Here is a 26,508-nt window from a genome sequence, read left to right as displayed (position 1 = left end):
ATGTGTGGCCTATCGTTTTAACGTCGCTAAACGTTGAAATTGTGTAGAAAAGAGAACATTGATGACTAGGATACGTTGCAAGCCTTAAAGCAGCCGGCGCCATGGCCGCTAAGTAGTGTACCTCCTCCGTCGGCCAAGTTTGGCCGCCGGTTTCTTCTAGCCAATTATTTAATTTTGCAATAGAATGATCAGGCCTTAAAACTCATGTTATTTTGCGGGAGCTCCTTCTCGGCGGCCAAATCTCCATGCTTGGAGCCTGGAGGCCAAAATACAAATAACGATAGCACTAGTGAATAGAATTAAACTTGCAACAATGCCAAAATGATCACTTAGTGTTGTTGAAGTCTGGGCGACGTCCTGCTATAGAAACGTTGTACCATGCAATAACTGCTTTATCGGGATTGTAATCCAGTATTGCGGGACCATCTAACGACACTAAATTGTTTCAACTGCTTGCTGCTCAGTAAATTGTTTCAACTGCATACAGTCTTTCATAAAACCTGACCATTTATACCATTATGATGTACCATTTAGAGCAGTGTTTCTCAACCTTTTTTGGCCCAGCGCCCCCTTTATGAACTGGCAAAATTTTCCCGCCCCCCCCCCCCCCCCCAAACAAAACCGATTAATTATGAAAAGCAAATATAAAACAAGAAATATTATTAATAACTTACTACATAAAGTGCTCAATGCCAAGCAAAAAGCCAAGGAGAGCGAATAACATCAAATACCCTAGTTAGTTAGGCTACCAGTCTCTAAAACCCTTACAGCCTGTTTTACCCTAAAAGGGGGATTATCAGAAGGTCCTTATTCCAGTAGAATGCTATTTCTATTAGAATAAAGACCTTTAGATGATCCCCTTTTAGGGTAAAACAGGCTGTAACGGTTTTAGAGACTGTTAGGCTAACTATATTTGATGAAAAGCAAATATATATTTGCGAGCATGAAAACAGTATAGGCCTATTGGTAGTCAGTGTGAACCTTGCGCTTGGTGAGAAAGTGTCAGTTTCTTCACATCTGGTGTAAAGCCAGTGAGAAACAATCAAAGATCACCTCTTACGGATATGTCAAGTGGGTTTCGCTTTTCGCTGTTTTTTTTTATGTAGCAGAACAACACAGCTGAATCCCTTTTCCACCAGGTATGAGGTAGGAAATGCTACTACGAAGATACGAGCTCTTTGACGAAATCGTTACGCTGGACGGTAGATGGGTAAAACCAGAATGCCCCCTAGTAATCAAAACGCCCCCTTTAATCCAAAGTAATCATAACGCCCCCTGCAAAATCAAAACGCCCCCTGGGGGGCGGTACCGCCCCCGTTGAGAACCACTGATTTAGAGTGTGAAGTCGCTAACCTACAGCGGAAACATTTCTCAGCTCTGAAGACACTGTTTTCCCCTCGGATGTGAACTAAACTACCCAGACAACAAAATCTGTCATTTTTACATTGATTCTACGTTTGCAGTCGTTAATTTAGGGTAAAAATGACAAATTTTGTTGTCTGAGTAGTTCTCCTTTTTAACAGCAATTCAATATCCGACAACATTAAATCTACATAAACACGACAATATTGCCAGCCCATGTAAATTAGCACTTCGGATTAACACTTTGTTAAAATAAGGAATTACAAACAATACTTATCGCTCTGGTGATCGCAGCTGGATATTTGACATACAATAGCAAATGTTCCCGCACAATACAACAGTGGTGATTATAACGCTGTTGTTGGTTATGTGCTGACCTAATTCTGCGTCACTCTTTGATACTAGATATTTTCGACAGTTAATCCACGATCATTCTATTGCAAAATTAAATAATTAGTTAGAAGAAACTGGCAGCAGCACCGGCGGTCATTCAAGCACTTCTAAGCGCCCATGGCCGCCGGCTGCATTAAGGCTTACATTCATATTATTTTATTTTGGTTAGATATAATAGTTTGAATTTAAATATTTTCCTGTTGTCATGGCGATGAAGGAAGGAATGAACCGATTTGCAAAGATGGCTGGTGGTGGCGGTTCCGCTCTGCTGGGAATTGGTGCTTTAATTTATGGAGTTAATGTACGTTGAAATTTTATCAAGATGGTACTGCTATTTTGTTTTCATCAAATGCTGGCATTCGCACAACAATCTAACCTCTTAGTGTAATTTATTAAGAATCGATTTTGCTGCAGCAATAACATCTCCAGGTTGTTCAGATAGTCGTGGATTTGTGCATAATGTTTTAGTAATGCTGCTTTGTCACCAGATTTATCAGAGTTATTGAGATATAAATATTTTATTTTCACATGATGATGATGCAAATGTCATCAACTTAATGCAGGTGTCCATACCCTTGTGTTTCTGACAATCCAGGTTTTGTCTGGCAGCAATCTTCTTGTGTGTGGCAGCCAAAGTAAAAAAAATCCGTAATTACAGCTAAAAGCATTTGTCCCCGGAAAGTCGGAATATTAAAGTGTATTCCAAATAAGCTTCAAGGCTGTGAAAAATATTTGATGAGTTCCAAGGGAAAGTCCGATGAGATGAGTTCTGACCTCAATTCCAATAATTAAGTGGAAAATGACGCAATTAATAATATTGTATATAGTCGAAATAATTAATGTTAAAATAAACTTGTCACTAAATCCTCTCCACCCCCTTAAATAGACAATAAACATTTGTTTATCTGAAAAAGTCTGGTTTAAATCAATGGAATCTGTTTAGCATAAAATTTTTGACATATATAATAATTTTTGATGTTAACATGATTTTTTCAACCCTGCTCATGAATTGGCTTAATAAAAACTGCTTGGACTTGTAATATGTTAGCGTCATATGAAACAATAACCACAAGTTACCTTTTGTTTCAAATCATGCATTGAAGTATTTAAAAATCTTCTGTGTTGCATTATAGCAATCCTTATACACAGTTGAGGGAGGCCATCGAGCAGTTATGTTCAGCAGGATTGGAGGAGTGAAGAAGGAGGTGTATGCAGAAGGTTTGCACTTCAGGTGCGTCTGATAAATAATTTGTTGCGCTGGTTTGATATAAATGATTTTATTTGTAAGCCATGTTAAAATTGCCATTCTATCATTGCATGTGTAATTGTGTATCTTAGTTTCAAGTTTATAGTTACGGAATCATTCAAACATGTAGGTGATTACTGGTAGCTACATGTGTAGGGAAAACAATAAAATTAAAAGTACAATATGTTTACAATTTACAACTGCAAGCAGTGTATAAGATATAGCTACTGAAATATTTCTTCCTAAAACTCAGCAAAATTAAACCTTAAAGTCTGTGGATACTTGCTGTACAGATTATTGTCTTAGACGTGTTTCGATCAATCAGTAATTTTTTTAAAAACTGTATGCCAATTGCCAATGTGATTCGAACACAGGAAGAAGTAAACTATACAGGTAGACTGAGCTCATTAAACCTCTATGTCTGCTTGGAACGTATAAGTTTGTTTAAAGAATTACGCTGACGATTATATGATTTATTTCTAGAATTCCCTGGTTCCACTATCCAATCATCTACAATATACGATCACGCCCCACAAGGGTGGGGTCTCCCACAGGTTGTGAACAGAATTATTGTCAATTTTTCAATTGGGTCTATGAGCTGTTTGCTCCACACTTATCCTTATGCCATGGGCACACAATTTTAGAAGCAATAAGCAATGACAACACTGCACTATTTGAGTGATATGTTGAGCTTAAAAAAGTACAAATTTTCACTTTATTTGAGGATCTGTGCCATAATGATTATCAACTCTATCATTTGCTAAGAATACGAGTAGAATTGATAACTGGGTTTACATGAGCTAACCTTTTAACTGTTCACTTCATTTTATGTTTTGTTGCCAGTTGATGATTGACAAGGCGAATAAGAGCTCTGATGATGTTTGATTGGGGCAACGTATTGGCCTGTATTCTTGGTGCATGACTCAGCTCTAGCGACTTTCATAAGTCCTTGCCTTATTTGGTCATGCATTGTAAAGTCAGGCCAACAGAAACACTTCTTTGTAAGACTCCAAAAATATGAAAGTTCCTATTTTTGATTGGTTAAGAAGCAACATGACCTCTGTGATCTCTTCCTGCTTCTCGTTCTTTATCTTTATAGTTGCCCCAATCGCTCATACACTTCAGAGAAGATGTTTTACGTCTTTAGTAATCTGATGGCATCGGTCGTACCAGTAATATGTGAAGACAGTAACTGTATTGAACACATTTCTGTAACGTGATTGGTCTTTATGTTTGTTGGTTTATGTATCATCACTATGAAGATTAAATGTGTAATGTTTAATTTCTCGGTCCTCAAACCTCTGTTGTTGCCACGATGCAGGTAGCAAGGATCTACAGATGGTAAACATCAATCTCCGTGTCCTGACTAGACCTGAGGCCGCAATGCTTCCTACGATAACGCAAATGATCGGTGTTGACTATGACGAAAAGGTGACAAACTGTTTTGCTTGTAGATAAGAAATACTTTGACAGACATTGTTGGTTGCAGGTCAACCTGTTCGAACTTACGATTCACATCAGTCGAGTGAAATTTTAAAGCTTGTGATTGGGTTAGGATTGTGATTGTGATTGTGATTGGGTCGACCAATCAATGCGCTGGAAAGTTTAGCAGTTTCGATTTTGATGTTAAAACGGTTGCGACACGTTCAGCCGCCAAGTCTTTTTTTATATTTACTTGCTATTTAAGTCTGTTAGTTTGTATTCTTTGTGGGTCCATCTCTTGCATCATGGGCCAATCCCACAGATGTCTGTAGGCATAGACGCCGACTCCGGAGTGGCGGCGCCCCCCCGTGATTTTAGCTCGGGGTGGCTGCCCCCCCGCAAAATATTAAAAAAAAAATCTTAAATCAAATGTTTCTAAGTTCAGATTTGCGTTAGTCTGACCTTCGTTGCGGATCGATCTCAATTAAAAGATCTACTTGTTGCAACAAGAGCGCTGCTCCGAAGATAGGCTAACAAAAGAAAAAGAAGTACGGTAGCTGATAAACGCCATCATGGTGCCGCTGAAGCATAGTAACAATGATTGAAAAACGTTTTTCTTGATTTCTTCTGCTTTGTTTTTTCTTGGGAGTGTCAATAACGAGGTGCGGTTTGCTCAGTTTAGTATCTACGCGTATTAAGAGCTAAAGTTCAAAGTAACTAGCATATAAATGGAAGTAGCCTGCAGGCCTCGAAATTCGTTTTTGTTGACGGCGGACAAACGTGTCCGGTCTGAGCAGCTATCTCGGCGGACAAATTAAGTATCACGGCTAACACACCAGTTTTAGCCGTCGATCGTCATGCTTAATCACTTTATCTTGATAATAATTCTTCGCCATTTCAGAAGTATAACTACGGTGTTAGAAGGCTTTCATCAGACCAACGACTTGCGCTTGAAGAGTCAAAGCGCCGTGTAGCTGGTCAATACGTCGCATAACTGATTAACTTCCACCGAACGAGGTCGTGTGGCTTATTGCGTCGCAATGCTCTGGGCAGGAGTCAGAAAATTTCTACACTAACGCTACTATTTTCTGCTGTGCAAAGTTTGACAGGCTTTTTTCTTTAAGTTTATTTTTGCGTGTCATGTGAGCGAAAGTGAATTTTTCTTGGGTCTTTTGTTTCTTACTGTAATACTAAAACTTAACAAATTTTGCTGCATCTTGCTGTAATAGCGTACTCGTATAATCTAATTTTGTAACCAACCTTGCCGTATCATTATTACTCGGAGATCAAAGCCAGACATTGTGACGTAAAAGTTGAACTAAATTGCGAGTGATTAGTGTACTGTAAAAGTACCTGTACTCTTATCGATTCTTAGCCAAGAATTCACCTTTGTTACGTTGATTCAATGTCATCAATCGTTGAAGCAATGTAAAAATCGAAAGTTTTCCTCCTTGAATAGAAGCTAAGGGATACAGTAGCTAACTGCTCTTGGCTGATGCTGAGCTTCGTCGGAGTCTGCCTCGCTTTCTGACCTAGTCTTATTCTGAAACGATCCCTGTTCCATATCTAGAAAGCTAAAACCTCAATTGCTAAGGTAACAGGGATCAGTTGTCAGTAGATGTTACAGAAAATATATTTCGCACTTATTCAGTGCATCGTCAGTTCTGAACCAGAACTGACGATGCACTGAATAAGTGCGAAATATATTTTCTGTAACATCTACTGACAACTGATCCCTGTTACCTTAGCAATTGAGGTTTTAGCTAAGGGATACAGCATTCACATTTTCTAGAATGCGCTGGAAATTTTATTATCGCAACAATTGTTTGTGCTATGCAATGACGATTTGCATCGCTAGTTCCTGTGTTATTTCTCGGCGGACAAATATGACCGATCTAGATGGTACTTCCCGCGGACATCACATGCTGTGACGGAGGACATGTCCGATGTCCGCCGTGAATTTCGAGGCCTGAGCCTACACTATAAAGCTTGGCAATATACAATGGCATATAGACGCAAACAAACATCAGCATTTTGTATGTAAGCAATCAGTCGGCTAGAAAGTTTGCCCCCCCGGCGATTTTCAAAACCCGGCGCCTATGTCTGTAGGTACACCCCTTCTTTTTTACAATAGTCGTTGATGTGAAACATCGCTCATGAAATGACTCATACTTCCGTTTGACTTGCAACCACCTTGATATTGTCTTCTCCAGGTTCTCCCCTCCATCGTCAACGAAGTCCTCAAGAGCGTAGTCGCCAAGTTCAATGCGTCACAACTCATCACGCAGCGCGCTCAGGTATGTGACGTGTTGTCAATGACAGATCTAGACATTATTTTAAGGTGAAAGTTCGATGTAAATACGTTCTAGATTTCAAGTAGCAGAACACTTTGTAAAACAAGCAAATATATTTTGGCATTTTACATGACTAAAACTTTCATAATCCGTCTGTTGGGTCTGCGTTGTTCAAGTTGATGGCCATTGATGTTTGTTTGACCTCCGCCCAGGTATCCCTCCTCATAAAGCAACAACTCACCGAACGATGCAAGGACTTCCACCTGGTCCTGGATGACGTGGCCATCACTGACCTGTCGTTCAGCAGGGAGTACACACACGCCATTGAAGCTAAGCAAGTTGGTGGGTGGAAGGTGGTATTCGTGTGTAGTAGCAATTAATTCTTATCCTAAGGTTCAGACCCGGACAGCAAAATCCGTCATTTTTACAGTGGCGGATGGCCAACTGCTTTCCCAAACAATGAAACAGTTTTGCCAATCGATGATGATTCAAGGAGCGATCCTCCTGGGACGATGCTGTCTGGATGCTAGAGACGACGCCCATTCTCCACGACGACTGTTTTACTCCTACCGCGTGTTCATTGTGACGATGACGTCAACAAAACCCGAGCTTCTTTTTGTTCACCCAAATGTGTGTCAGTCGTTAGGCCCCATAAGAATTATGTTGCTAACGTTGTCAGTTGTTGATGAATGTTTCAAAACTTGTGTCTTCAGCCCAGCAGGACGCCCAGAGAGCCCAGTACATCGTGGAGCGCGCGAAACAGGATCGCCAACAGAAAATTGTCCAGGCGGAAGGAGAAGCGCAGATCGCGAAAACCATATCCTTGTCATCGTTGCAGTGACATTGTCATGTTTCATGGTTTGGAGGCAGTGTCGTTATATCGCTGGTCCGGGGTTCGAATCCCGGGCCAGGTTTAATGTTGCCAGTGCACTTGCAACTTCTGTAATATGTTGATTGTCATCTAGTTCTGTGGTAAACGAAGCCATTTATTGTGTTATTGTGCACAAAATAGCGTAACTTTTACCAGATATGTGGGCCTTCATGCCTTTAATACGGTAAGCTCTAAGAAGCCATGCTACTGCCATATTTGCACCCAACAATGTTAGATCGCTTTATGATGTTTGTTATTTCCTTAACCCGATCAAACGTGGGACAGGCCATCAGCACCAATCCCGGATTCCTGAAGCTTCGGAGGATACGAGCCGCGCAGAACATCGCTAAGACGGTAAGTGGTTCTTGTTTGTGTGGGGTAGGCGTCCTGTGGTAGGATGGCGGAAAGGTTTCGAATTGAACCAGCACCGTTTGATGACGTTTCTCCGCGTACAAAGTCGGATGCTTAACCACTGAGCCAACTTGTGTTCATTTCAGATCGCGCAAGCCCAGAACAACGTCTATTTGGATGCCAGCAGCTTGATGCTTAACATCGGGGAGGAGAAATACCAAAAGTGAGCTTTTCCACATAATCTGATCCCAATCTTAGTTTTTGTTGTTGTTTGATCAAAGACGTCCTTTCTGTTGATCCCCCCCGCTAACTCATTCTTCTGCTTTCAGTTTATCGAAGAAGAAGTGAAGCCATCGAGCACGAGATCTCTTTGTCACCCAACAATGCTTGTGGTGACGCATCATTATTTGTGTGCAAGGTTCCGGTGTCAATCACACGTCATCCCATCATGCCTGGGCGACCGTGACGGCGTGCAGTGATGCGGAACACATTGTTTTGTTACTAGCTTTATCGCCGATTTTGAATAATAATAATGATACTATTTCTGGAGCAGTGTTTCTTGGTTGTCTTATTTGCTGGATAAGCTTCCGCTGCCATCCTGCGGTGTCGTTCAAGAATGCTCCTCATCGGCCTGCCCGCCTTCAGAACTTCACTCAATAGAAACATATCGTGGTCGATACTTCGTTTGCATCGAGGACCAACTGGTGGGCACACTCGCAGGAGTGCAAGCAATCCTTTTCACATCGAATCAATTGCAAATGGTTGAATCAGTGCAAAAAATAGACAAATTGCTTGGCTTTAGGACCATAGCAGTGACTAGGACTATTTGAAATCAAATGCGAAACCAGAAGAAACTTTTTCTCAATTTTTAAAAAGTAGGATTCGTCTTCGGTATATCGATACTTTCTCTTGATTCCTTGCTTTAACACAGGTTTGGTTTTTGAATCTTTATCCTCGGACTGACAAAGCATTGATAAGTTATTCCTGGTAGCCACTGCAACTAACATGCAGTGGCTGCTGGTGAGTTGTGTCACGTCTTCGCTGATGGCAAGTAGCCTAATGCAGTGGAAAATTAAGGTCCTGGAAAATTTAATTTGGTGCATTCTAAGCGTAGTTTCCGCTCTGATAAAACGTTGAGATAAAACTTTCGTGTTTGAACTTTAGACTTATCTGCTGGCAAGATGCCGCCATCTATGGCTCAAGAGCCTTGCGTTCCTTCTCCAGAGCATCTTGTTCGTTCAATCATAAGACCAGCTCTTCACTTCCGGACGTAATCCCACTTACGATTTAGTGATAGTGTCACGTTTATCAGTGGGAAATTTATCATGAAGGGAAAGATTTCGAAGAAATAGAGCGCGTCTGCACTTGAAAAGACAAAACCGTCTCCTTTGTTTGGTTGGCCTGTAAAAAGCAGCGCTGTAGAGCCGTTAAAAAAAGCCGACTCCGGCTTGATACCAAACAATAAAAATTATTGTTGGCGATTATTTTTGAAAATATTGTTTCTTGTTCTCCGTATTGAGCTCTACAACTTCACCAGAAGAAAAGTGTTTGTTCTTGTTAGTTTTGGAAAGTCGCCGTTTCAATTCCGATCACAACTTTCGTGAAATTAAATTTTAAGGGGACACTCCTGATGGAATAAAAATTTCAGCACCGCTCTTAATAAATTGGTCGAAAAATGTGCTTAACTTATAGAAAACTCTACATACATAGTTGGAAAGAATATGAAAATTTCAATCAAAACATGGCTCTTAAATAGATGAAAAACGTTTCTGTAAAAAAAAATGTCAAAGAAATGCAAGAGTTTTTCCATTTATTTTTTTTAAAGTCAAACTACACAGAAATAGCAAAAATCTTTTTATATATCATTTCTCCAATATATATCAATTATGCCTGCAGTATTTCATGCAGGCCCGGATTTAGGGGGGGGCAGAGGGGGCAGTTGCCCCGGCCCCCCCGACTTTTGAAGGGCCCCCCTATGTGAAAAAAAATGTGATTTTGTGTTATTTTTTTCCTTTTGGCTTTTAAAGTTTCTGCAAAATGCTGTGCAGTAGCCTACTGGACTGATGCTACTGTAGACGTAGAGGTGGTTTTTCGCGCCGTAGGCGCGAAAAAATTTTTTGCACGGGGGCCCCCCGATCTAAAAGTGCCCCGGGCCCCCCATCAGCTAAATCCGGCCCTGATTTCATGCCATTCTGTCAAGAAATACTGTAAATAAGCAATTGAAAACATCAAACAATGACTCGAAGAAAACAGCATTTAAAAAACACCCATTAAAACACAAGCTGCATTTATCACTAAGTCTTGACACACAAAAACGGTACTACGACAGTTAATCGAACGATCGAAAACCTAACCACTAACCTGAGTATTCCATTGCATAATTATGTGCTTCGTCGTTCGATAAACTGTCGTTTCGATAAACAGTCGTTCGATGAACAGTCGTTCGATGAACTGTCGTTTCGATAAACAGTCGTTTCGATGAACTGTCGTTTCGATGAATTGTTGTTCGATGAATTGTCGTTCGATTAATTGCAAAACCAAGGAAGTTTAAAACGTGCATGCGATGTAAATTTAAAGGATGCAAAGCAAACCGTAAACAGCCGATGAAATGTCTGCACACTACACCTGCATAAATAATAGGGTGGGTCGAAATTTGGACTTTTTCTCCGATTTCATTGCTACAAACTTTTTTTCTTGCGAATAGTCATAAAACGACATTCCTGAAAGTTTGAGCTTGATCGGACATCGTCTTCATTACTAAAAATCGCGATTTATAAAGGTACCTGAAGCGATTTTTTCGAGGCTTGAAAATGCATTGTTTTTAATAGGAAGTTGTTTTCACTAGATTTGAAAACGTCATAACTAACTTAATTCTTATTGTAAAAAGATGATTTATGCGTCAACAGATTCAATATAAGTAGGAGAATCCAATTCATTGTGTACTGACTCCGGAAAATGATGACGTCATCAATGACGTCATTAAACAGTAATTTGCAAATAGCGATAAAACTTATGATCCTACATGCTAATGAATTGATGTACTTTCCAAACATAAACATCATGCTGGTACTTGATGACGTAATCGATGACGTGACCTACATTATTAAGATGAAACTGTTAAGATAGCATCAAGAACAGGTGGCAAGATTTTTGTTCGCGTAGAATACTACAGTGTTGTTCAGAAACCTGGAAATCAGTATTTAACTGCTGTCAGTCCAATGTCAGGAACAGCTAAAGATATTACAAATGCTCTCATGGACTGTATCAAAAAATATCATATGGTGCATTGTGTCAAAGTAGTTGGGTGTGATTCCGTGAATGTAAACACTGGATTTAAATCAGGTGTGATAACTGGACTGAAACAACGCCTTGGTCATCGTGTGAGTTGGTTGGTGTGAGTTGGTATGGTTGGTTGGTGTGAGTTGGTTTATATGCATGTTGCACGGTTGCAGCCAATGAGTTACCCCTTCGACACGTCTTCGCTACATTAGATGGACCTACCAGTGGTGACACACCATTTAAAGGGCCAATAGGGAAGCTTCTAAGTAGAGTTGAATTTGAAGAAGTCAACCCTTTATTTGTGCCTGTGAAGATGGGACCAGAAAATCGTTTGCTACCGGAGCACATAGTAAAAGATCTATCGACTGATCAAAGGTGTCTGTACGAGATTACCAATGCCATTAGGAATGGCTATGTTTCATTTAAACTGATGTACACAAATATTGGTCCGTTAAATCATTCGTGGTGGCTGAGTTTCGCTTCACGTTGCTACAAACTATACATCAGTGATCACAAATTGCCAAGTGACATTGCAGAAAACTTGAAAATAATTATTGCGCATATAGTCATTCAATATGCCCCATGTTGGTTTAATATACTGTAAAATGTGAACCATTGTACAAAGACGGACCAAAGCATATCCTTGAATCATTGCAGTGCTGTTCACTTTTGCCTAATAAAATTCGAGACATTGCTTTAAAATATGTTAAAAAGAATGCCTATTTTGCACACCCGGAAAGGCAGTGTGGAACAAATCTTTGAAGAGCAATATTGTTATTTAAAATCAAGCGAATCATAACTAATTGATAACGATCCATTATCTATCACAAACACGCAATATTTTCCAGAAGCCATCATACTGAAATGTAATTTAATAATTTATATGACGTCATCAAGTACCAGCATGATGTTTATGTTTAGAAAGTACATCAATTCATTATCAAATAGCTTAGAGATGAAGCATGTAGGATTATCAGCTTTATCGCTATTTGCAAATTACTGTTTAATAACGTCATTGATGACGTCATCATTTTCCGGAATCAGTACACAATGAATTGGATTCTCCAAATTGTATTGAATCTGTTGACGCATATATCATCTTTTTACAATAAGAATTAAGTAAGTTATGACGTTTTCAAATCTCGTGAAAACAACTTCCTATTTAAAACAATGCATTTTCAAGCCTCGAAAAAATCGCCTTAGGTACCTTTATAAATCGCGATTTTTAAAAATAAAGACGATGTCCGATCAAGCTCAAACTTTCAGGAATGTCGTTTTATGACTATTCGCAAGAAAAAAAGTTTGTAGCAATGAAATCGGAGAAAAAGTCCAAATTTCGACCCACCCTAATAAATAACTATTCGCTCGTTCTGGAGTCACCTTGAATAATAAAAAGTTAGTCTAAACTAGCATCGCGAATGCTTTTGCTCTGTCCTACTTGTCGCAACTATTCCGTTTTTGATTATTGCACCACAATGGTTTATTTGTGACACGAGGTAGCAAGCTGTACTCCAAAACACAGGCAAAGGTTGCGAACTAGAACAAAAAAGTATCAGTCTTTTGTTCCGGAATGACTTGAAACGGTAACAAATTGAATATGGTGAGTTGTGGCGACCCCAGGAAAAGTTAAGGCGACCCACAGGTTGGAGACCACTGTTTTAACCGGTAGACGCTTTAAACAAAGGACAATTTTCCCAATGAACCTGCTGACTGCATCATTACGAGCCTTCTAGCACTCAGCCAGAGAGTTGATTCTTGCTTTAAATTTTGTTGGTAATTGATAAAACTTTGGTAGAGAGTTTGCTTTGCCGAACCATGGACAGACAGAACAAAATAACTTTAACGGGTTTAACATGTTTTATTACACAAAGAGACCAAACAATAATTTTAAAACTCAAACGTCTTCGACGTGTGCCAATATTATACATAAAATGCAATATACATACCTAAATTAAAAATTATTACATGAGTCTGGCTATGCAGCCTATAACGACACTCTGGGCTGAAAAGCACAAACTCAATAAGTGATACAAGAATGATTACAAGCCAGGTATTATCAAAAGTTGTTCTTTCGTTCCGTGAAACACAATACTCACGATGTTGCTAATAAAGCCGACAATAAAAACTCACTAGTTAATAATAAAGAACATGGTGGACACATAACACTGAACAAAATGATTGCTAGTTACAGGGGGGCGCATAAAATGGAAGACAAGGCAGGTAGACGAAGACAAGGCAGCTAGATGAAAGCAGTGAACACTTGAGCCAAAGTAGAAACAAACAGATTGGTCGACAGCTTTGATTGAGAGGAGGAGGAGGTTTATAAACCACGTCAGGTGGAGGTGGTCCTCTCCATTCAAATGAGGATGCCGAACCAGCATGGATGAGGAGGATGTGATCTACCAGGTCAACAACACTCGGAAGAGATTGCTTCGACAAAACGATCATCATCGATGAAACAATAAAAAATTGCTACGTCGGTGTGGTGACGCAATAATCAAAAATAACACTGAGAGGCGACGTCATAGCAGAAACGGACTAGGTGGAAAGGGAAACTCCAGTTGTTTGATGAACGAAAGTTGTGGGCTGTGAATCGTCACCGGCGCATCCAGGCAGCCATGCGTAACAACGCGAATTGAGAGGCTGAAGATGAGATTGTCGTTCATAGATCAAGCTTTGAAAGTAACTGGATCAGGATGGAGGTTACCATGGCAACGAGTCATCATAAGAGATCGAAGTCGGTAGAGCTTGCTTCAATGGACGATCACCTTCTATTGGTTAGGATGAAGCGTCTGAAGTGTTGAGCATCTTTTCAATCTCCTTTTCCCAAATCTCATCCGTGTCACTCTCATGGGCCATCTCGTACTCCTCCAAAAAAGCAATGATCACAGTTAGCATCATGTGGAGCACTAAGCAGCCTGGGTTACTTTTAAGAATGCACCAATAATGTTTCCTTTAAGCGGCCGATTAAACTAATCACTTTGCGTAAAGTTCATTTTTGAAGCAATTACTGACGCTTTCAATCAGCGGATTACGGATGGTGTCAGACAAAACATAGTCCACAAGTCATGATACTTTCCGTCGATTTGTTTAATCAGTCAATGATCCCCTGTAGGTGCATCTCGCACAAATGCAAAATGCTTCTTCTGTTTATCGAAGTAGAAGTGATCAACAGAATGTTACGTGGTGAACTCAAAAAACAGATTGTCAGATCGCAGAATATTGGTGGTGACTTTGTTTTTAGCATGGCGACCTTTATACACAGGCCATGACAACGTACAGCTACAAATTTGACTGAAGGCCGATCTGTTAGTAGCTAATATAAGTTGATAGTTTAAGTATTTAATACATAGAGTCCTCGTGAATATTTTGTGTGATTTTGAGCTACTTCTGTGCTATTGTTACCAAACAAACAATAGATCGGATTTTGACATTTATGTTGGAAATCTAAAAAGCGTCTGGCAACACCGGTAATTGAGGAAAATATTGTAATTTTTAACGTAAATTTAGGAGTTTTGCAGTGATCACACTTTGGCAATTTGGATTCTCAAAACTATCATTTCAAAAGGATATAAAGTTAATTTAGCTTCGAGTTAGTTAAACATTGAAATTTCATCGGCCTCCAGTTTGCACAGTAGCAAGATCCGTGTATATATCTACTGTTCGCACAGTAGCAAGATCCGTGTATGTATGTTCTCCGTCATACATTGCTATCATGTTAGCAACTGATCACAAAGGTTTACGGAGAAATTCACCGGTACCAATGAAATATTTAGAATACCTCCAGTTCTTCTTGGAATTCTCGTTCCCACTGAGGTATCCCATCGTCGCATCCCTCCTCCATTCCAAGCTCTTTCATCTCCCTCTCCAAGTCATCGGGATTTAAAGAGGAAGAGTCAAAAGCATCCGATACGAATTCCACTGGAAGGAGCTCCTGCAGAAGGAAAAAAATCGGAAGTTGATTGTGACGCAAAAATCGCGGATTATGATCAGATTCCCAGGATGGAGAGTGGTTGATGGAAGTTACTCCCTTCTATTGAGAAGTCCCATCCCATCAGCCCAGGATACATGAGCGGCCCCACCCACTACACAAACACGTGATTGCAGGCGACTTACGTCAGATGCTTTTATGACATCGGGTAAATCAGGGGCATGATGTTGCAAATTTTCCGACTCACAGTTGGACCTGAAAGCAAAATATATAAGTCAGAAGGTGATACCACGTGACCACCTCCTAACGAAATGGGCGGGTAGCTCACTGCAGGGACGCGCTTGTGATGTAACAAACGTCGATAGTTACGTCATACCTAGACAATGGCTTGGGGCTGCGGGATGTCACGGCGGACTGGCTTTCGACGATGACTATGGAGGAGCAAGAGGACTCAGAGGACCCTGCGTTCCGGGAGATGACCTCCCGCATGTCGGAGAGAGTGGAGAGTTGGGCAGATTGTTTGATGAGAGAAACGCGGTAGAAATAGTTCCTCCAGAAAGCATCCTCCGTGATCCTGCAAGATAATGCAAGACTGTGAAGTCACAACCGTACAGTTGGCGGTCACAAGGTCACCCATGACACATGACCATGGAATTAACAAGGAAGGAGAATCATGAGCTGTAAGGAAAAAAAGTGGTGGGTTCGAAATTTTATTAATTCCATGGTCATGTGTGATGGTTTCCCTGTTTACTGCGAAGACCACCATTCCCGAAGACGAGGGGTACCCATCATCACCCGGTCACAAGGTACCTGATGCCAACAACGCATGGTATCGTCACTGGGCAAGGTGAACGGGCATTTAATGGGTGAAAGCACCACACTTGTTCGCAATGCTCCAATGAGAGCGAAACGAGGGCTCGCATCAAGGCTTGCAGAATCAGCTTCATTGCATCATCAGTTTTAATAAATAACCAGTGAACCTAGCAGTGGTTGATGGTCTGAGAGTGAACACGAATTTAACAAAAAGATCAAATGGAGGGTATGGTTATGGGGAGAGAAACATGGAAGGAAGAATGCTACTTGAATTTTGTGATGAAAGGAAACTTTGTATTGCCAACACATGGTTTAAAAAGAAAGAGAAAAGGAAGGTGACTTACAGCTCAGGAGGACATGAGTCGGAAATTGATTTTATTGTGGTTGGGCAGGAACAGAGAAAGTACTTGAAGAATGTGAAAGTAATTCCGTGGGAGTTGCAGCATAGACTAGTAGTAGGAGACTTAAATATGAAAAAAGTGAAGAAAATTGTGAAGAAAGAACGAGTTTTTGTGAGAAATGTGTGGAAACTGGAGGAAAAAGAAACGAGAATTAAGTTTGTGAAAAGAGCAAAAGAGCTGGTAAACATGAGTGCGCAGGACTTGTGGGCTTCATTTCAGAAAGGTGTCCTAGCAGCATGTGATGAAGTATGTGGGAAAAAGAAAGTGAGGAGGGGTCGTGGAGACACATGGTGGTGGGATGAAGAGGTGAAGCATGCGATTTCACAGAAAAGAGATGCATACAAGCAGTGGCGCAAAAATGGGTCAGAAGAGAATAAAAAGAAGTATAAGAGTATGAAAAAGAAGGCAAAGAGGGTTGTTGCAAGAGCTATGAAGAATGGTGCTGAGGAGGAACTTAATAAAATGGGGGAAAGCCAAAACAAAGTATTCAGACTCATAAAGCAAATGAAAAAGGATGGGAATGATATTGTAGGGGGAAGATGTATAAGGAGTGGAGATGGGAAGTTGCATTTCAGCCCGGAAAGCAGAGGAGAAGTGTGGAAGGAACATATGGAAAATGTTATGAATAAGGAGAATGTATGGGATCATATGACAGAGGTTGATCTGGTGGAGGGTCCAGTGGGAAAGGTTACTCGTGATGAAGTGGTGGAGGCAATGGGGCAAATGAAACTGCATAAAGCAGCCGGTCCATCAGAAGTGATCGTAGAGATGATAAAAGCAAGTGGAGAGTTGGGAATTGAAGTAATGCTACAACTTAGCCAAAGGGTATTAGATGGAGAGGGAATGCCGGAGGAGTGGAAGCATAGTACTCTTGTTCCATTGTTCAAGAGAAAAGGGGATGTGAGAAGTTGCAGTGCATATAGAGGTGTAAAACTACTAGAGCATGGAATGAAAATTGTGGAGCGAATACTAGAAAAGAGGTTGAGAACATTGGTGAAATTAAATGATATGCAGTTTGGATTTATGCCAGGAAAAGGTACAGTGGATGCTCTGTTTATATTGAGAAGAATGCAGGAGGAATACCGAGAGAAGCAGAGAAAACTATATATGTGTTTCGTCGACTTAGAAAAGGCATTTGACAGAGTACCAAGGAAAGTGATGGAGTGGGCAATGAGGAAAAGAGGTATACCGGAGGTAATAGTGAGAGCTGTGATGTCTATGTATGAGGATGCAAGAACAAAAGTGAGAGTTGGATCAAATTATTCAAACGAGTTTTTTGTGAAGGTTGGTGTACACCAAGGATCAGTTTTGTCACCTCTGATATTTGCTATTGTGGTTGACGTTGTAACTGAAGGAGTGAGGGAGGGCTTATTGAGTGAAATTTTGTATGCAGACGACCTGGTCTTGACAAGTAATAGTATGGAGGGACTGGAGAGAAAGTTTGAGAAATGGAAAGAAGCATTTGAAACTAAGGGTATGAAGGTGAATCTTGAAAAAACAAAAGTGATGGTGAGTGGAGCAGAAGGAACAGTTGTTGAGAGCAAAGTAGATCCCTGTGGAATATGTGGCAAGAGAGTGATGAGAAATTCAATGCAATGCAAGGAATGTGGAAAGTGGGTACATGCAAGATGTGCTAATGTCAAGAGAGCCGCAACAAGATTGGCGAAGTGTTTTGTTTGTGGGAAATGCAGTAAAGGAAGGAATGAAGTGGAAGGCCATGATGATGAGTTCTGCCATGGCATCGAAACAGTGACAGACTTCTGTTATCTGGGTGATCGGATAAATGGAAGTGGTGGATGTGAAGCAGCGGTGACAACAAGGGCAAGATTGGGCTGGGCAAAGTTCAGGGAATGTGGGGAAATGTTGTATGGCAGAAAATTCTCACTAAGGATGAAAGGGAAAGTATATCGGAGCTGTGTGCGGCCTGCAATGCTATATGGTAGCGAGACATGGATATTGAGAGAGAGTGAACTGGCAATCCTGAGAAGAACGGAAAGGTCAATGGTGAGAGCAATGTGTGGGGTGAAAACGAGAAGGGAAAAAAGGACTGAAGAATTGTTGGATATGCTAGAGATGAGAGAGACCATAGACCAACTGGCAAGGGCAAATGGAGTAAGATGGTATGGACATGTGATAAGGAGGGAGGAAGGAAGTTTTCTTAGAAAGGCACTAGATCTAAAGGTGGATGGGAAGAGGAAACGCGGTCGTCCAAGAAGAACGTGGAAACAACAAGTGAAGGATGAATTTAAAAAAGTCGGACTGAAGGAGGAAGATGCAAGGGACAGGGTGAAATGGAGAAAAGGGATTAAAACAATTGCTGCGCGGAAACAATCGGCCACCCCCACTAGTGGGGAACAAACCGACGATGGATTATGATGATGATGATGATCAACCAATCAAAATGGAAGATTCAGTCTATTTGAATCTAGTCACTGTCTCACTGGTAACTAAATAGTCAGAGTGGGACAGGAAGCAGCAGTTGAAACCTCATTATGATTGTATCGCCGCGTCATGTGTGGTCTTAATTACTATCGATCGAGTCATGTTATTACAAAAGTGTGGTCTTAATTACTATCAGGGTTGTCGGTATTTTACCCGACCCAAAAAAACCCAGGTGGGTTTTTTCAAAAAAACCCACTTAAAAAAACCCAAAAAAACCCATAAAAAAACCCAAAGCATCATATTTGTCCAGTTTTTATTAGAAAATTGAAAAAATGAACAAAAACACTACAAGGCACTTAAAACAAACTTTAAATTAGGACTTAAGGATGTGATTGTGAAGTAAATTTCCAAGAATAAACTGAAAACGCAGTGGATATTGTACAGTACACAGAAATCAAGTAATGCCCCTTTGTGTATACTACACTAAAACTCATTTATGCAAGAAGGCCTTATAGTTAAACTGCTGAAAGTACTACTCTACTGTAGTCTGTATATATGATGTGAAATGCAATTTAGGAGGCTATTTACCAATTACAGATTCTGCGAAGCAGGACATTAAGGCGCGAACAAAACGGCGCAGACAAAACGGCGCAGACATAACGGCGCCAAAGTCAACGCAACAAGTTCAATTTATAGAACGATAATACTCTGCAACCACAACGAAAGTTTATGTGTGAATAAGGATTTTTGGAGCTGGTATACAAGTCCCCCCCCACCACCCTTGGCAACTCATGACAAAGAGGAATTGACCAAAAAATGTTAACAAAATGAGGAAAAGGTTCTGAGCTGGTTACGTTGACTTTGGCGCCGTTTTGTTTGCGCCGTTTTGTTCGCGCCTTAATGTCGTGGACCGCAGATTCTGGATTCTAACGCTTGGCTGTTTCAGAGCATTTGCCTAAATGGCCATTGGCCACGCAATCGCTCAATTGCTCATCCATTACTATATATAGTATGTATATATAAATGATAAAAAATATTTAAACATGATGGCATAAATGCTCCTTGCCTTCAAATCTAAAGCAAATGATGCAATAATGTGATTTCTACCACGGTAGCATCAACTTGGTATAGAAATCAGTGGATATGCAACATCCAACTTGATCTTGAAATTAATGGATGATGCAACATTCAAGCAACAACAGCCTTAGTGCATTATTTTATTGAGTTATGCAAGCATGTACTGTGAGTGAAAGGCACTTTATTCGTAAAAAGTAGTTTTGAGGTGAAATAAGCATGAATCTACTTTTTTTGCATCTTTTTTAAAAAAACCCAATAAAACCCAAAAAAACCCGGGTTTTTTTAAAAAAACCCGGGCGGGTTGGGCTTTTTTAAAAAAACCCGGGTTTTTCTCAACCCTGATTACTATCGATCGAGTCATGTTATTACAACGTAACAATGCATCGGTGATGACAGGTCGGCGGCACGTGACCACCACATGACGTATGGTGCTTGGGAATATCAATCTGCTGCTATCTTGCGGACAATTTCATTAAAATCTCAGGAATTCCAGCGACTTTGTTTTACGGTAGGACACCCGGCGATGCTCACTTTGTGGGGACGAGACGAAATCGTATCATCCTCAGATTGTCATCTTGTTTTAGCGTCGCCATGGCAACAGGCGACATCTGCTCGAAGTCGAATTGAAATTGGACTCCCACGGGAGGATTCCGGAGAAAATTCCTGGTGTCCTGGAAGATAATCATCTTGAGTTCATCAGAAGACAAACAACAAAATTGAGATTTGAGATTGTCAAACTGAGCGGCATCTCCTTTCAACATTTTGGAAGAGGCTCACTCCAGATCTGCTTGAGGATAAAACTGACGCAAACATTCCAAATAACAATTCGTAACTTCTTTGACTTTCTTAGAACGTCTCAATCGCACACGGCGCAACATGGGGTATGGCAAAACAATCTAAACGGAAGTCGAGAAACGTGATGAAACACATAAATTGTTTCATCGCCTCTTCCAAGGTTGCATCCGGGTGACCACTCACCAATGACAAGGCAATAATTTTCTGCTTCATGGTCTCCTCATCGTGGCAACCGAACCATGGAGGATGATTTCCTCCTCCTGCAAAGGAACAGGTTCAACCCGGAACTGAGCTGAGACTTCTAGTTTACGATAAACAAACTCTATCAAAAACAAACACGATGATGTGTTATAAAGCAATCTTGAAAAAAATCCGGATAAATGTTACAATACAAACATGGAAATTGGAAACATTCCCAACGGGTCTTTGTATAGGCTGCTGGGTAACTAAAGAAAATAGCTCAGAGACTACACCGCCTTTCTCATAAGTTAATGTCTCATACAAGCGACTACATAACTTTGGGGTGATGCAGTTGTAGCCAGTCATGGTCGATGAGCCCGCCAGATGTAAGCTTGCCATTGAAAGATAACAACCATGAAAAAACACCATCCACCTACCCAGCTTCTCCTGTTTCCTGTCAATGAACTCCTGCTGCTCTCGGTTCAAATCATCAAGTATATATTGTCTACAAATATTTAATAATGGAGCTTTGCTTTTGTAATAATAAGGCAGGCCTCGAAATTCACGGCGGACACGGCGGTCATGTCCGCCGTCATAGCATGTGATGTCCGCGGGAAGTACCATCTAGATCGGTCATATTTGTCCGCCGAGAAATAGCGGTAGAAATCGTCATTGCATAGCACGAACAATTGTTGCGAATATATAATTTTCCGCGCATCTAGAAAATGTTAATACTGTATCCTTTAGCTTCCATTCAAGCAGGAAAACTTTCGATTTTTACGTTGCTTTAACGATTGGTGACATTGAATCAGCGTAACAAAGGTGAATTATTCGCTAAGAACCGATGGGAGTACCGATACTTTTACACTAATCACACGCAACTTAGTTCAAGTCTTACGTCACAATGTCTGGCCTTGATCTCCGAGTAATATTGATAAGGCAAGGTTGGTTACAAAATTAGATCATTCGAGTAGGCTATTACAGCAAGATGCAGCAAAATTTGTTTAGTTTTGGTATTACAGTAAGAAAGAAAAGGCCCAGGGAAAATTCACTTTCGCTCATATGACTCGCAAAAATAAACCTAAAGAAAAAAGCCTAGTAAAACTTTGCACAACAGAAAATAGTAGCGTTAGTGTAGAAGTTTTTCAACTCGTGTGCGGAGCATTGTGACGCAAGAAGCCACACGACCTCGTTCGGTGGAAGTTAATTAGTTATGCGGCGTATTAAGCAGCTACGCGCGCTTTGACTCTTCAAGCGCACGTCGTTGGTCTGATGAAAGCCTTTCAGAGTGACTTCGCTGAAATTTTAAAAAGACTTCTCAACCGTAGCTATAGTTCTCAAATGGCGAAGAATTATCAAGATAAAGTGATTAAGCGTGACGATCGACGCTAAAACTGGTGTGTCCGCCGTGTTACTTAATTTGTCCGCCGAGATAGCTGCTCAGACCGGACACGTTTGTCCGCCGTCAACAAAAACGAATTTCGAGGCCTGTAAGGTTTTAATTTTGTAATAATAGAGCTTTTTAATTGAGTTTGTCTTGTTGGACCATAAGCATATGAAGCCACGTAATGTAAATTTTAGATTTAACATTCTCACGTTTATTTTTTAAATTCATTTTTAAAACGTTAAATCTGATTACATCAATCGGCTCGTATGCCTAGTTGCCTACAGTACAAATATTTAATAGTGTTGCACATTTTACTGAAGTTAAAGTAGAACTATTATACTGTAGATATACAAAGCAAGGCTTGTTAGTTGGAAACAATCGCACCACTTAGCATACTGTTTCGTACTTGATGGGACCGCCAGAAAATCCTTATTCAAATAGAATATAACAACTAATATAACCTTTTATAATTCAAATAACTTTAATGTCACAGCTCAGTGAAAGTTTCAAAATTATTTTTTGATCAATGCCCAGTGGCCACATTCAAGCAACGTTCAGTGTTCACCCCCACACCTCAACTTTCCGCTTCAATGTGACTGCGCCTTCAGAAACTTTCCTGGAAACATTCTTTCCCACCTCGCTTGCCACTGCATGGAGGTAACCTGTCATATACAATGAAGTTTATAATTGCAAGAAAAGGAAGGGTTGTGCTTTCAAACGTTTGCTACATCAGCCCGAAGCGACAAAGGATACAAGCTGACATATAAAACCAAGTGAAAATAAATTAATCAGTAACCTCTTAACACTGTGTAGCTTCGCATACTATTTCTAAACAAAAAAAGTATTGTTAATTCATTTTTGCTGTGTGTGAAACAACCTGTGCTTGAGAAGTTGCTGTCTTGTTTTCACAGAATGGAGTTACTTCATTAGAAGAAAAAATCGAATGAACTTTAGTATATACTTTTTGAAACCTGGTAGACACATAAACTTCCAAAGCAAACAATACCAGACAATCTGCTATGGGAAGCAAACAATACCAGACAATCTGCTATGTGATGCAGAAATAGATTACCTACAAACTACCACAGATGACATGATCAATTGGTCATGCATCAAATAAAACCAAGAATGTTGATGAAAAAGTTGAACAAAGTAATATTTTGAAGTCTTGAGATTCAAATCTCATTTTAAAGAAGTTGAAAAGCTAGATAGTAGATACAATATTCAAAATTATCATTCTAGATTCTAGAATTTCTTTGTTTTACTTTGATGACGGCATGCAGCTACTAGTCTTTTAGATATCTTTTACTTCCAAATAAATTAGCTTGGATCATCATTTCTTGCGTTCCATTTGCATTTTGCAATAGCTGTTTGCTTTGGTTCGGTATTGATTCTCCGTCATATTCAGTTTCTAAACAAGTGAAGGTTGATTGATTGTAGTATTGGTTGCCCTATAGATTGAAAACCCTCTCCCATCTAAGCTTGATTTCAAAGACCAACAACTTTGGATTGTTCACTAAGACATCAAGGCTGCGCTGTTGTTGCCAGGAAAACCATATCACTCACCAAATGCCACTGAATGGGGAGCAATCTTGATAAGAGCTAAACCACTGCTGCTTGATCTTCATGTTTCAAGTTACAAACCTCGTGTTTATCAATTGAGCAACATAGAACATTTCAATTTTATTTACCTACATTAATAACGCAAAGAGCATATTTATAAACCATCTATTGTTATTTGTGAAAATGGAAATGTTGCTAGTTTTCACCTCTATCAGCTTCCTTATGTTCTTCACCTCTCGCTTCATTGTTTGGTTGCATGCATTCATTCTGAAGCAAACAGAAATTTGAATGTCTGGTGAAAAGTCTTATTCAGTTTTTACCATTCTTACAGTTATTAAAAGTGGAAGCCAAGGCAAAATTCCCATGTTTTAAAAATATACACCAGTGTTTAAATACACGTCTGCTGTTATTTGGAAAATCCAATTTTAAGAAGCCAATTCGAAGAAATGTAATTTGCAAAATCTTTTGAGAACTTTTCTTGGAAAGACCAAAATTAAATGTGATTTCAGCTCATGTCAGCAGCCAGAGTCTCACCATCATATTTATAAGTTTTCATTCAAGCTGCTCAAAGCATTCAATCCTAATTTGTTTATTATTTTATGGTAGGTGCTGTATTATATAGACTGAGTTATCCCCTCATATCAACACCCCTGGACGCTGCGGTGGCAAGTGGTTACCAAGGTACGAGACTTTTTTTGAACATCACTATTGTAACTTTCATTCAGACAATAAGCAAAACTGATATATAATGAAGGAAATACCAACAACTGGTAATTCAATTGCTACAAGCACAACAGACTGCTTTCAATAAAGGATGTGCCGATTAATCGGAATCGGCAATTTTTGGAGAATCGGCATCGAAAAAAATTGCCGATTCTTTATCAAAGTTTCCTAATCAAAAGTAGCGCTTAATGCGTTCAACAAGCAATCGTGTGATTGCGCAAACGTAATCAAACCAGCTACCCGATAATCTTTTTTCACGTGTTTGCTAAGCAACAAGATTGGCTGCAACTCTGCGTTCGAAAACAATACTAATTTCTTCACAAGGTGTTTTACTTTTTTCACCTATTGATGCACTTTGAAAGCAAGGCTGGTGTGTTACTTGTTTAAAGGTTTTTGTATATTCAATACCGCTGGGTTCATTTTCTTTTACACTCTAGTCTTTTTCTCTTCTTGTTTCTGGCACCTTCTTGAATTCTGCGATAAAAATACTGCAAACCGCGCAAGATAATATTTTGTACACTGCATTAAGCTACGTTGATTTTACACTGTGAGCGATGGCAATTTTCCTTTTTTAACTGATATCCGCAACAAATAAAATGCGTGTCTATCACCACTTTGTAGCGCGCAAGAAGTGAAGAACTACCGTAAAAAATCACGCTGTCTAGAGCAGGCGACAAAGTGAACGCTTTTAGACATTTCAAAGGCAGCAACTTGTAACAAAATCGCAACCACTTGTAGAGCGCCAACTAAAAGCAGCTTTAATCATTTAACCAAAGAATCGGAATTGGCAAAAATTTTGTAAACGGCACATCCCTACTTTCAATCGACTCACAACAGGAATTGGAAACACACGACTGTCTTCAATTGAATCAGGATAAAACTAGTATCATCTACAAGCAGCAACTGAACTAAAAGGGCATAACATCGAAAGCTTCCAGCTTCTTACGGTTGGAATGTAAAATGCAAGGGTGCCAATTAGGAATGCAAAAAACACCCACACAACACTTGAAAAACAATGTCATTTAAATGTAAAGAATGCTACAATCTAAAAATGACTCTAATAATAATAATAATTAATAATACATTTTTGTAAGCATTAAATGTAGTATAAAGGTGACTTAAAATATATTCAAAGTGCTGTAGGCTAACTCTGCATTGCAGCCCATCCACAAGATCATAAAGACAATAAAACTATATTATAGTGTAGACCTATAGCCTAATAAAATATTGAAAGCATTACTAGTCTTAATTTTAACTATAATGCTAATTCTACTTTGTTTATGCAATAGATTGAGTTTCGCTTTTAGAAGCATGAACAATCCTAACCTCTTAATGCAATTTATTAAGAATAGATTCGTTATAGTAATAGCAGTGATCGTTGCAGACAGCAAACTCAGAACACAGAATAGAACAGCATAAGATAACGACACACTGACTACAATGCTATTCATGACTAAGACATGACAATGAACTGACATGAATTCATGACATGGCTAAAAAACTGTATTTTGCAAGCTAGTGCAAACAGCCACTACCATAGCAAACTCGCAGCATCAGGCTAAAACAGGTTGTTTGTATCAACATTTGTGAAGTAATCTACTTTGCTTATATATAACCTACTAAAATTTGTAAGTTAAAACATACGTTTGAAATATCATGATTATCTTCGCTCAATTCTTCATTTTCATCTTTATCAGATTTTGCTTGAAATACACTGGAAAACCAACCAGATATGCTTGTTGTTGAACTGGCATTGAACAATGCCATGATTATTCATTTGTGAACTATGAAAAGACTATCCCCGGCCTATTCACTATTAAACAGGCAGAACACAATAAAAAGAAACTTATTATAACCAAAACTTATTATTATATTGGTACCTAGCGGTACCGATACAGTACCAGCAATGTATAAAAAATAGGAAGTGGCTGCATTTACGGCGCTGTAAATACAGCCGTTCTATGGCTTTTTTTTAATCTTTACGTCGCTTTTACTGCGCATGCGCACTGTTGTTGGAAAAAAGTGCGTATATTATATA

General features: G+C 39.7%; 2 protein-coding genes and 1 non-coding gene across 3 annotated transcripts; 2 read left to right on the top strand and 1 right to left on the bottom strand.

Annotated features, from left to right (window-relative positions):
- The first annotated feature begins 1,922 nt into the window (after window positions 1-1,922).
- LOC145768695 (prohibitin-2-like) lies at window positions 1,923-8,488 on the top strand. Its single transcript, XM_082580263.1, has 10 exons — window positions 1,923-2,056; window positions 2,889-2,986; window positions 3,485-3,555; window positions 4,323-4,432; window positions 6,637-6,720; window positions 6,930-7,059; window positions 7,431-7,534; window positions 7,865-7,942; window positions 8,086-8,162; window positions 8,269-8,488. The coding sequence occupies exons 1-10, from the start codon at window positions 1,961-1,963 to the stop codon at window positions 8,285-8,287; spliced, it is 867 nt and encodes a 288-aa protein (XP_082436389.1). The 5' UTR covers window positions 1,923-1,960; the 3' UTR covers window positions 8,288-8,488.
- Window positions 3,840-4,161, top strand: LOC145769738 (small nucleolar RNA U85). The gene has a single exon (XR_014289062.1). It is a non-coding gene; the product is annotated as a small nucleolar RNA U85 (small nucleolar RNA).
- Window positions 8,489-13,058: 4,570 nt separating the features above from the next.
- LOC145768739 (synapse-associated protein 1-like) lies at window positions 13,059-26,270 on the bottom strand. Its single transcript, XM_082580321.1, has 11 exons — window positions 26,115-26,270; window positions 23,954-24,014; window positions 23,494-23,595; window positions 22,756-22,846; window positions 21,235-21,302; window positions 20,801-20,877; window positions 20,354-20,493; window positions 15,526-15,723; window positions 15,335-15,404; window positions 15,000-15,152; window positions 13,059-14,086 (listed from the first exon to the last, which is right to left on the bottom strand). Exons 1-11 carry the CDS (start codon window positions 26,235-26,237, stop codon window positions 13,997-13,999), a joined length of 1,173 nt encoding a protein of 390 aa, XP_082436447.1. The 5' UTR covers window positions 26,238-26,270; the 3' UTR covers window positions 13,059-13,996.
- Between the last annotated feature and the right edge of the window lie 238 nt (window positions 26,271-26,508).

The sequence above is a fragment of the Aplidium turbinatum genome, chromosome 4, assembly GCF_918807975.1.
Source record: "Aplidium turbinatum chromosome 4, kaAplTurb1.1, whole genome shotgun sequence".
Lineage (NCBI taxonomy): Eukaryota > Metazoa > Chordata > Ascidiacea > Aplousobranchia > Polyclinidae > Aplidium > Aplidium turbinatum.
Note: the sequence above shows the minus strand (reverse complement) of the source record. Positions and strands in the feature narration are given on the sequence as shown.